At 36.4% G+C, this 12,071-nt stretch overlaps 1 protein-coding gene across 7 annotated transcripts in view; it reads right to left on the reverse strand.

Annotated features, from left to right (window-relative positions):
* nlgn1 (neuroligin 1) overlaps nt 1-12,071 on the reverse strand; it is a 269,285-nt gene that overhangs the window by 177,396 nt on the left and 79,818 nt on the right. For 3 of the 7 annotated variants that reach the window (XM_067387357.1, XM_067387361.1, XM_067387359.1), the window contains one exon: nt 4,108-4,167. The exons of 2 other annotated variants lie outside the window; for them this stretch is intronic. In XM_067387357.1, coding sequence (XP_067243458.1) covers nt 4,108-4,167 — 60 coding nt within the window. The remainder of the gene's footprint in view (nt 1-4,107; nt 4,168-12,071) is intronic. 2 more of the 7 variants (XM_067387362.1, XM_067387363.1) reach the window with 2 other exon arrangements.

Raw genomic sequence — 12,071 nt, forward strand, 5'->3', positions numbered from 1 at the left:
ATTTACTCACAACAGTTTTTGTCTTGTCTTGTCTCACTGGGTCCTTCTATTTTCCTCAGATGTCAGATTTGGAATCAATGGTTCTTCTTTATCAGGCCATATAATGTCTTTTCTCTTTTCTCATCTTGTCTTGTCTCACCACTTCCTGTTACGTCTTTTTCTCTTCTTGCCAGTGTTGTGACTTTTTAAGCTTTGATCATTAAAAAAAAATCTTAAGATTCAGTCGCTCTTAAGATTATTATTTTATTTGTAAATTAAGCATTTATTAGGTTTTGATATCTTATATTCATTTTGATAATGACCCATGAACCACGGAAGAATGTAAACTAGCCCAGTGAGTCTAACAGTGTCCAGCAAGAGGAAAAGACAGGAAGTGATTCCTCAGAGAAATGAATACTCCATTGATCCCAGTCTTCATTCAGACTGACAGAAATACTCTTCATCAGCAGGCCAGAGTTCACGTGTGTATGCACACACCAGTTCCTTTGTATTTTTCTCAGTCTTTTATAAATGTCATGCGTCAAATGTCAAAAATAAGTCCAGTGTATCGTGGCCTTTCTCCAAAACGTCACTTCTAAATGATAACATGAACAGAGTTTTTCTGTCACTGTTGAAATTTGACCAATTATGTTGACCTGCAAATGCTAAGCTATGTTTGTTAATGAGAAGGTCTCACCTAGTGAATAATACATATACCAGAATGTATTGGAAATACATTTATTTTATGCTAAGTATACTACAAATACATTTACATATCAGGAAGTAGTGCGGAGGTCCAATTAAAGATATCCTTAAGTATAATTGATTGTGCTAAAATGAAACTATTGCAAGTATATTAAAGTTACACTTTAAATATCTTGTATTTAAAGACATTACAGATATTATACAGTGATTATCTTACTAATAGTGATTTTAAAACCCATTTTAGGCTTAATATTAAGAAATGTGCATTGTGCAATAAAGAAGCAATCCAAGTAAAATTAAAATTATAATTTTTATATCTGAAATGATATGTCAGTAAATATGTTAATGGATATGTAATACACTTAGTATGAAATAAATGTATTTTAAATACATTTTAGTACAGTTTTTTTTTTTTTTTTTTTTTTCACTAGGGGGACCACTGGGCGCCACACTCATTCAAAGAGTTAAGTAAGGTATTTTTTTATATAACAATAATAATAATGAAAGTCCAAAGTGACTTCCATTCACATAAACAGTTAAAACATTGTTCAAATTATCTAATTATGTGTTCCACAGAAACGAGAAAGTCATACGATTTCGGAATGACAATTTTTGTGACTGGTTACTTTAACTTTAAGGTGATCTGTCTAAGACTTTTACTTCTGTAAATCCTATTTCTTCAGATTTTTGATCTAGCATAATCTAAGACCACATACTTGCATTGTCTCTTGGGCCTTTTGCAACCGATTCCTTATAAAAAAGTCAATAAATTTAGTATGCTTCATACTAAAGTACCAGATTAATGAACGTGTCAAAAGTGGCTATTGATTTTGGTGATAGTTTGCTTTAGTAAATCTCCAGCAAATAGTCATATCTGGAGAATCCCTTGGCATTTGAAGTTGTTATATATGATTGATGACCCTGGGATGTGGCCTGTATACAGCTTTTATATCAAAAACAAAAATGTAAACTAATTAGAATGGATATTAATATCTGTGAGTGGGCCACTGATGTGATCAAGCCAATTACTGAATCTATGAAATAAAATCAGAGGAGCTGGTTGGCGAGAACTGTCGCCGATGCCACGGCAGCTGGTATAAGCAGTGTGCGGTAATAAGGTAGCGTTATGTCTACATAATTAATGTGCGCTCTGTGTCTCCTCTCAGCCCTATCAGCTACAGCTGTCTGAGAGCCAAACGGCGGCCCTTTTCCACTTAGCAAAAAGCATGCGCAGATAGGCCTCAGGAATTTGAATAAATGTATTTACTTATATGTTTATCTCCTTTGGGGACATTGGAAAATGAATTCAATCGTACATTCAATTGAAAAGCACTACTGGGGCACTTTCAAGTGAAACATGATACAAACTGTGGTAATTCAAATCAAGCTGTTTCTAAGTAGGCTATGTCAAGAGTAAAGATTTTTCTTGTTTAACAACTAATTCACAGATCTTCAGATTCAGTTTGCTTTAACCGTCACCTGATTTTCGAAAAGCTAAGAACTGTGATTAAAGCAGTTCACAATAACCTTGGAGTGTTCTGAAACACTGGGTTTTGTGCTTCTCTGATTAAAGTCCTTGTAGTGAATGTTTGAATTCTCTACAACATTAGTGTTGTGGAGTAAATTACTATAAATAGAGACACCATTAACGTTTTACTTACTAGCGAAGCAACAGCTACATGTTTCAAAACAGTGTAGGTTTCTGGAAACAAGTATTGTAGTACACAAGCTAGCGCAAACTAACACTAGCTAACACAACAACATGCTAAATCACTATTTTTAATGTCACGTCGTATTGTGGAACAGGCCATGGTAACAATCAAATACATTTTTTTCTGTTCTTTCACATATGTAGCATTCAAAAGCGATTCACTGATTTAGGTCTTATTTATAGCAAAATCTTAGTTAGCCAGTTTAGCTGCAGTCAATGATTGTTTTCCAATTATTTTACATACTGTAAATCATATTGTGTTTTATTTAGAGTAAACTGCTAAATTGTCTGTTCAAGTGCAATGGTGTTAAAAGAAAAAGTAGCTTCAATGTAGTTAGCTTTTGTTAGCTTGAGTAACTAACAAGATAAGGTTTCCCAACACTGATGTAACTGTACGTACAGCAAGGAAGGTTCAGGCTGAAAGTCTGCCACATTGGGAGTTTGAGCAGATCCTTGAAAAGAAGAACCTGGAGCTTTCCACATGCACACACTGTTGTTATCATCAAAGGAACTCTCGATCACTGGAGACGTCTTAATAGATTCACAGTTGCAGTCATTGGGAAACTCTTGGTTTTGGGAGGACTTTGTCACTGTACCTTGATGCACTGCATTCTCCAATAAGAAGAGACACATGATGAGTGGCTTGGAGTGTCTTGAAAGTAATTCAGACCAGGCCTCTGAAGACACCAAGTCCGAGGCTAACATCAGCGATGAGTGTTTTCCCAGTATATCGTCGAGCATGCTTAAGAGGATTATTCGGTCGTTTTTCAAGAGAGTTCATGTGAGATGCTCTGCGGGATTCTCACTGTATATTTGTGTTGCTGTAATCTTTTGATGTGCAGATCAAAGCGAGCAGGCTCTTTCCTGGATTTTGCCTGCTCTAATTGGTTCTTATTTCATTTGATTATACAGGAGACAGTCTTCACTGTGCTTCTGTTCTGACATGTACACGAAAGGAAATGCTTTTATCACATACAGTCACTCAGGGATTATTATCATTAGATTTTGTACCTCTTTTACAGTCTACAGCCAAGGCATTTAATCGATGTGTTAATTTGTTGTGCATCTCTATAGATTTTTGCACAACCACTAAACATTGGGCAATTAAAAGTCTTCTCAACTGCTGAACAGTAATGACTATTGATGCACCGTCTGATGGAAATGCAGACATGGCATTTTTGGATTCCAGGAACATACAATGTTGCATAGGAAATTTTTATAGGGGGCTTCCAGTAGAATTTCGGAAGATTAATCAATCTTCTGAAAGACTTTTGTTTTTGTTTTTTACCAGGGGGATTACCTCAGAATTTTTTTAAAGGCAAAAGGGTTGAAAAATCATGCAAAAAGTGTTAAGAATTAATTTTTTTTAGGATTATTAGTTTGTTTGTTTGCTTGATTTGGTTTATTTAGGTGAGATGCAACATATAAAATTAAAAGGAAATAATAATAATAATAATAATAATAATAATAATAATAATAATAAAAAAAAAAATATTCAAGCAAGAACCTATGAAGGGTTGTTAACAATTATGTGTATCTGGAATGACGGGAGACAGGTCACATCAAGCAAAAACGACAAAACACATCCAGCAAAAAACGAGCAAGAAAAAAATCTCCACTCTCAAAAAAGGACAAGAAATTTAAGAAAAACAAAGAAGAAAAAACCGGAGGGTTCCTTGTCATGCATATCAGTTTGGCATCAAAAAAAATACCTTCATCCTCAGCACCGTCATTATCAGCTAAATCATCATTCTGTTTCTTTGAAAGAGGACCTAGGATCAAGAATGGAAAAGATGGAGCAGAGAGAAAATACAAGAGCAAACAAGCCTTCAAAAAGTGCTTCAAAGACACAAAGAACTCGCATTGAAATCCTTGGTTTTAAAAACGATACCGTATTTCACCAAAAAAGGGAAAGAAAGAAAATCAGAAGGGAAGATCTAAGCTAAAAATGAAATTAAATAAACATTTTTAGAACTACAAAGGTGTAAGATAGAAAAGAAGCTCTAGGCCTTTATGATTTATGTAACAACTCAAAATAAGATATTTATTTTAAGTCCAAAATATATCTTGCTGACTAATCAAGGGGACAAGTGTTGTTTTTTTAACAGGGTTAACTACTTAATGCTGGTTTTTGACAGTCAACATCGTTTAAATATGTTTCCCTTTTTGCATGGAAATAATACACAGAAGACATACAACAGCCAATGCACTGCGTTGTTATTTTACACCTGATGTGAGTTGTGAGTGATTATACAAATCATAACTTGTTCTTTTACATACTTGATTGATTAATTGAATTGAATAAGAAAAATATCAATAAATATATGAAACAAGATCACCATATTCATGAAGGGGTTAAATATCTACATTCTCACCATTTGCTTTTTAATCTGCAAAATAACAAAGAGAAGCACAGCCGAAAATAAACAACGCAAGTCAGAGGCCGGTAAAGATAAATACTGTTTTCTGGCTTGTTGTTTTCAGTAATATTGTTTCAGAAAGTGCAGGGAACACTCACGCGCACAGACGTACACCAAACACGGATGAACTTGTGCATGCAGGAAGCGCATTTAAAATAAGCCAGCACCAAGCCAAAGGTTTCAGTGCACATGCAGGGGTGTGTATAGTGTGTGTGTGTGAGAGAGAATGGCAGGAGGATTGGGGGATGAAGCAGCTCTCTCAGCCAAAAGTCAATCTGTCCATTTAATCAGACAGCTGGGGCCAAAACTCATGACCCACACATTCTAATGGACCACACAGGGGAAGGGAGAGGGCCGTGCGCTGCATTGCGTCCATTTTATTTTGGTGAATCACTGTGTTTTCTGGTCTCGGCTATGACCTTTGTAAGTCCAGATATTGGTTGAAAATGACAGCTGCTGTTTTGAATAAAAAGCATTGTTAATATTTGGGACTCTTCTATTGTCTCTGAAAAATAAACACTGTGAATTTGCATACTAAAACAGTGAATAAACACAAGAGATAAATATTCAGACCAACAAATCAGGTCAGTTGACGTCCTGTGTTACACTAAAAAGGAAAAAGAATGTGGGGAGAAAAGTTGAAGCATTTGATTAGATTAAAAAATTAATTGCCATCATATTAAGCAAAAACTGAAGAAAAAATACAAGTAATTTATGAATTGCTTTGCATTCATACAAAACATTGAGCAAAAGTCAGTGAAAATTGAAGATAAATGTCAGATTGGGGCAAGGTGTCACGTTACTTTTATTAAAAATATATAAATTGGAATATTTGTTGAACAAAACAAAAGTTTCATAACGTTAGCATAGCAATTGCTGAAAGACTACAGAAATATAGGATATTTATGAAATACTTGTTCTCAAACTAAGCTCATGCTTCACTCCTCACCATGATGGTAACCCCAAAGTAACAGAAACTCTTCTAAAATAGCAAAGCATTACACTTTACTAAATCCCGCCCCTTAACATTAATCTTGCACACAAAACATTATATAACACTTAATTGTAGCATTTATTCTCCCTTTCAAGTGTCATGGCAAAGCATGCTGGGAAATAGAAATCCCAGCCCAGTTTCAGGTAAATTTATGTTTGCCCAAATAAAGAAACAAGTTCATAAAACTCAAAACAATAAAATAATTCAGATTACTTCAAATGTGTTGGTTTCATGAACTCAAAAGAAAAAGAAAGTTCTAAATACTCATAAAAGTTAATTTAACTGAACAAATTTGTTTAATTTGAGTTTGCCCTACTCAAACCAATTCATTTTTTGAACGTTAAGGTTCACAGTGTAATTTTATGCATTACCTTTAACATGCAGTTTCACTAAATTTGTTTAAATGGCCATTTAATGGCAGATTCCATTGTGACAACTTACCCCATGCTGTCCATATTAAAATATGCATTACATTTAACCAGCGGATTTAATAATAATAATATTATTATTACTATTACATTCACTGAAGTGGACCCAGAGGCATAAATGTATTAGAGGGTGAAATTAATACATTTTAAGTTAGAAAAAACATCATTGGTGACTATGAAGACATTTTATCACCATAAGCAGCCCTGCAAAGAAAAAAACAAAAATTAATAAATAGCACAAGTACAGACCAAGAATTGACTAAACCCTTGTCCGACAACACAACTAGCACAAATAAGCTCACACAATAACATCAACTATAATGAAAATGACCTCAATATCCCTGTCTTGCAGCCTCATAGTTCTGCAGCTTATTACAGAGAACGATTTTTATCAGTAGATAATTGCTTTGAGAGCAGTCTTCATTATACACGGAGGAGAATTCGAGCACTGCCCAGACTCTAGCTGACATGAGGGCCAGGGGTGAATGAAGCAAGCAGACAGGCAAAGGCAGAGATCAGGCCTGACCGAGGCCTGGCTTAGAGTTAATCTTGCCATCAGTACAAAACATGTTTGCGAAGACTGACTTCCTCTAAATCTCAAAAAGCTACTATGGAAACTTAGTGTTTTCATCAGATGGACAAAAGCTGTCAAAATAAGACTCCACAGAAGAAAAATGACTATACAAATACTAGTAATCTTAAAGGGAGCAAAAACAGTTTTAAGCAAAGGTTTTGGGCTTAGGTTATTCATAAAGTGGAATTTGTATGTTATATTTTGCACCAAATTAATTTCCAGAAAAGGAGAGGGCTGTGAGCTGCACTGTATCCATTTTATTTTGGTGAATCACTATGTTTTCTGGTCTGGGCCAAGACCTTTGTAACTCCACATATGGGTTAAAAATTACAGCTTCTGTTTTGAATCAAAAGCATTGTTAATATTTGGGGTTCTTACACTCTTACACTTGGTCAGATGAATCAGATAATTCAACATCCTGTGTTACACTAATAAAAAAAGCAACTATGTGAACTTACAGGGGCTGGACAACGAAACTGGTTCCTTTTGCGACTAATACAGCATTAATTAGTCTTGGGAATGACAGATACAAGTCCTGCAAAGTGACCAGAGGGATTTTGAGCCATTCCTCTTCCAGAACAGTGGCCAGGTCACTATGTGATGCTGGTGGAGGAAACCTTTTCTGACTTGCTCCTCCAAAATACCCCAAAATGTGGCCCAAAAATGAGGACCAGGCCATGGGAGATGTTCAACTTCACTTTCATGTTCATCAAACCATTCTGTCACAAGTCTTGCTGTGTGCATTGGTCCATTATCATGTAAATACACCGCACCCCCTTCATTAGGTGCAGTCAAGGAGCACATTTAATTCTGCAGTGAGTTTGGCAGCTGTGGTTTTATTTTTTCTGGATACAATCCGAGTTAGTACCTGGACATCCCTTTCAGACAGCTTCCTCTTTCATCAACAGTTACTCTTGTTGGATGTGGTTCATCCTTCGTGGATGTGTGCCGACATTACCCTAGATACCATAGGTCTTGATGGTTTATCAAGAGCTATGGTATCCAGGGTAATGTCGTCATACATCCACAAAGACTTTCCGTCCTGGCCACAGCCAGCGCGACGCACTCCAACAATTTGTCCTCTTTTGAACTCTGATATGTGAGTGAATTGCAATATTTTATGTACAGCTGTGCTATTGCTCTGCTAATTCAACCTTCACACTCTGCTCTTACTGATGGAATGTAAAATCAGTGAAGATTGGCCACCAGGCCATGCATATATAGGTGTGAAACACCTGTGTTTTAGTTTCATTGTCCAACCCCTGTAGCGTTTCCATCAGACAGGTAAAAACTGTCAAAATAAAACTCCACAGTAGAATATCAACTATAAAATGCCTTTCATTTCCTAGATTTACATTTCCAGAAGGAAACACTAGTACACAGTAAAATCTCAGAGTACATTTGGTCCCTCTCTAAATAGTGTTAAAGTAACACTGAAGCAGAGTTAACGTTAATGAGATAATTAAGCAATTAATTAAGTGATGATTGGACATTAATGATGAACACCTGCTGTTAACAAGCATAATCACTGAAGAAAAGAGGAACTACAACTGACTTCAGTCACAGCCTTAGATTAAATAAACTGAAGATAAAATACATTAAATCTTTCAAAATCTGATTAAAAGATCAGATTCACTTTTTACTAATCAGATTGACTTTATTTCTGTCACACATCTAAAGAAGTTCTTATGGAGAATTAAAAGAGGTTTAGATGTTGGTGTTTTATTGACAAAAAAAATGTCACTATCATGGTGGTCAGGGTTTGTTTTAGTTGGGCTTTTATGTCTTTAAAATAATTATTAAAGGTGCCCTAGAATTAAAAGTTGAATTTACCTCGGCATAGTTAAATAACAAGAGTTCAGTACATGGAAATGACATATAGTGAGTCTCAAACACCATTGTTTCCTCCTTCTTATATAAATCTCATTTGTATAAAACAGGCGAATCTCAACATAACACCGACTGTTACGTAATGGTCGGGATCATTAATATGCACGCCCCCAATATTTGCATATGCCAGCTCATGTTCAAGGCATTACACAAGGGCAGAACGTCTGGATGTGCACAGCTGAATCATCAGACTAGGTAAGCAAGCAAGAACAATAGCGAAAAATGGCATTTGTATTTGTAAATTGTCTTTCTAAATGTTTTGTTAGCATGTTGCTAATGTACTGTTAAATGTGGTTAAAGTTACCATCGTTTCTTAATATATTCATGGAGACAAGACTGTCGTTTTTTTCATTTTTAAACACTTGCAGTCTGTGTAATTCATAAACACAACTTCATTCTTTATAAATCTCTCCAGCAGTGTGTAATGTTAGCTTTAGCCACAGAGCACTATCAAACTCATTCAGAATCAAATGTAAACATCCAAATAAATACCATACTTACACGATTAGACATGCTGTATGACGAACACTTTGTAAAGATCCATTTTGAGGGTTATATTAGCTGTGTGAACTTTGTTTATGCTGTTTAAGGCAAGGCGAGCTCGTGGGGTGGGGAGCACGAGAATTTAATGGGGCCGCACGCTGAATCGCAGCATATTTAATGATGCCCCAAGATAGGCAGTTAAAAAAAAGAATAAAAAAAAATCTATGGGGTATTTTGAGCTGAAACTTCACAGACACATTCAGGGGACACCTTAGACTTATATTACATCTTTTAAAGGTGCCCAAGAACTTTTTAAAAAAAGATGTAATATAAGTTTAAGGTTTCCCCTGAATGTGTCTGTGAAGTTTCAGCTCAAAATACCCCATAGATTTTTTTTTATTCATTTTTTTAACTGCCTATTTTTGGGCATCATTAAATATGAGCCGATTTATGCTGCTGCCCCTTTAATTCTCCTGCTCCACGCCCACAGAGCTCGTGCTTGCCTTGAACAGTGCATAAACAAAGTTTACACAGCTAATATAACCCTCAAATGGATCTTTACAAAGTGTTCGTCATGCATGCGTCGGATTATGTGAGTATTGTATACTGTTATATTGTTTACATTTGATTCTGAATGAGTTTGAGGCTGTGCTCCGTGGCTAACTGCTAATTCTATACTGTTGGAGAGATTTATAAAGAATGAAGTTGTGTTTATGAATTACACAGACTGCAAGTGTTTAAAAATTAAAAAAGCGACGGCTCTTGTCTCCGTGAATACAGTAATAAACGATGGTAACTTTAACCACATTTAACAGTACATTAGCAACATGCTAACGAAACATTGAGAAAGACAAATTTACAAATATCACTAAAAACATCATGTTATCATGGATCATGTCAGTTGTTATTGCTCCATCTGACATTTTTCGCTATTGTTCTTGCTTGCTTACCTAGTCTGTTGATTCACCTGAGCAGATCCAGATGTTAACTGGCTGCCCTTGTCTAATGCCTTTCATAATGTTGGGAACATGGGCTGGCATATGCAAATATTAGGGCAAACACCCCGACTGTTACCTAACAGTCAGTGTTATGTTGAGATTCGCCTGTTCTTCAGAGGTCTTTTAAAAAAATGAGATTTATACAAGAAGGAGGAAACAATGGTGTTTGAGACTCACTGTATGTCATTTCCATGTACTGAACTCTTGATATTTGACAATGCCAAGATAAATTCAATTTTTCATTCGAGGGCACCTTTAAAAAGACGTTCTACGGCACCTTTAAAATAGTTCTTGTGTTTCTCTTTTCTTCAGTGATTCTGCTTGTTAACAGCAGGTATTCATCATTACTGTTCAATCATTACTTAATGAATTGCTTAATTCTCTCATTAACTTTAACTCTGCTTCAGTGTTATTTTAACATTATGTAGAGAGGGACCATATGTACTCTGAGCAGAGTTGATTTAACTCTGGGGATTTTGCTGTGTAGTCTTAAGGGAATGAAAGATTTTGGGCTTTAGTTCTTCATAAAATGGAATCTGTATGTTAAGTGTTTTGGGCCAAATTAATTTCTGAAGTTTAATACTTCAGGTTAGAGGTTTAAAGCAAACCTCTAAGCGGAATGTTTGAGGAATAATAAAGCAGAATTCCACATATCTGCAATTATGTTTCCGGAATGGAGGTTTAAAAGCAAAGTTTTCAGCAAAATGGATTCTCATTTTTTAAAATGCAATCAACTCACCATGTAAAAGCCCTTCTCGTTCTGTAATAGTAGGATGTCTGTATTTACATCTCATCAAATCAATCCATTATGAGCCAAGCTTTTATTGAAACCGCATCATGTATTTGTTCTTTTGAAGCCTGGAAATGTTTTGAGGTGGCGAGGGCATTTATTCCCTTCACCAGTCTGTCACTTCATCCCTGAGAGGGGTTATGGCCCCCGCTGGAACCCTCGGTGTGACCTCCACAGCTGGGTTCACCTCAGTCTCTTTCTATTTTTTCTTTCTCACTCCACCAGGTTCCAGTCTGTTGATCAAAGGCAGCAGGGTTCGCTGCAAATCCACTGCGTGACCACAGCTACTGCAAGCCGACTGTGTGTCCAGTAGGAAGCGACACGCACACAAACAGACTCCACAATCATGCGCTCTTTCCCTGTCATAACACGCTAGATTGATTTATCATCGTTCAACTAGCTCTAACTCGCCAGCTCTGCCTACAAAAGCATTTCCATATCCGTCCTTACGCCTGCATCGATTGCTATTCACCTCTGACTGATAAACTGCTACTTCACGCCCGGCCACTGTTTAATGCAGTGCTCCGGTAGGATTCACCCGACCGCTGGGACTCCGGGATGCTGACTGAGTAATCGATGCTCAGAGGTGGACTGAGTTGAGATTGAGCTCATTGACATCTGTGCGCATTTGTCAAGAAGCCCCTCTCAGACTGTCCATTGAGCTTCAACACTCATTAAGGAGCCATATGGAGTCACCAGTATCTGACGAGACAGTCTCGATGTCGATTCCAGTGTAAATGTTACTGGAGAGGATGGATAAAAAGCATATTAGTATCATGAGACTTGACTGTGCCCTGCATGGCAGAATGCAATAAGCGCTGATGAGTGTAATCACACACTCAGTTGAGATCTTAGTATGATGTATGTGTGCTTTGCTGGGAACACATTTAACTCCATGAGAACGGGTAGTTTACTCACTGAGGGGCCTGGGAAAGACAAGGTTATTTTTTTCCCTCCCTGAATAAATAACACAAAAGACAGAAAGACAATCAATTTTTTTCACGTTTAAGTAGAGGTGAATCTCACAAAAAACGTTATGTAATATTTCACTATAAAATTATATATTTGCATTTTTACATGCATTTAAGACTGATTTTAA

Source organism: Chanodichthys erythropterus, chromosome 6 (assembly GCF_024489055.1).
Source record: "Chanodichthys erythropterus isolate Z2021 chromosome 6, ASM2448905v1, whole genome shotgun sequence".
Lineage (NCBI taxonomy): Eukaryota > Metazoa > Chordata > Actinopteri > Cypriniformes > Xenocyprididae > Chanodichthys > Chanodichthys erythropterus.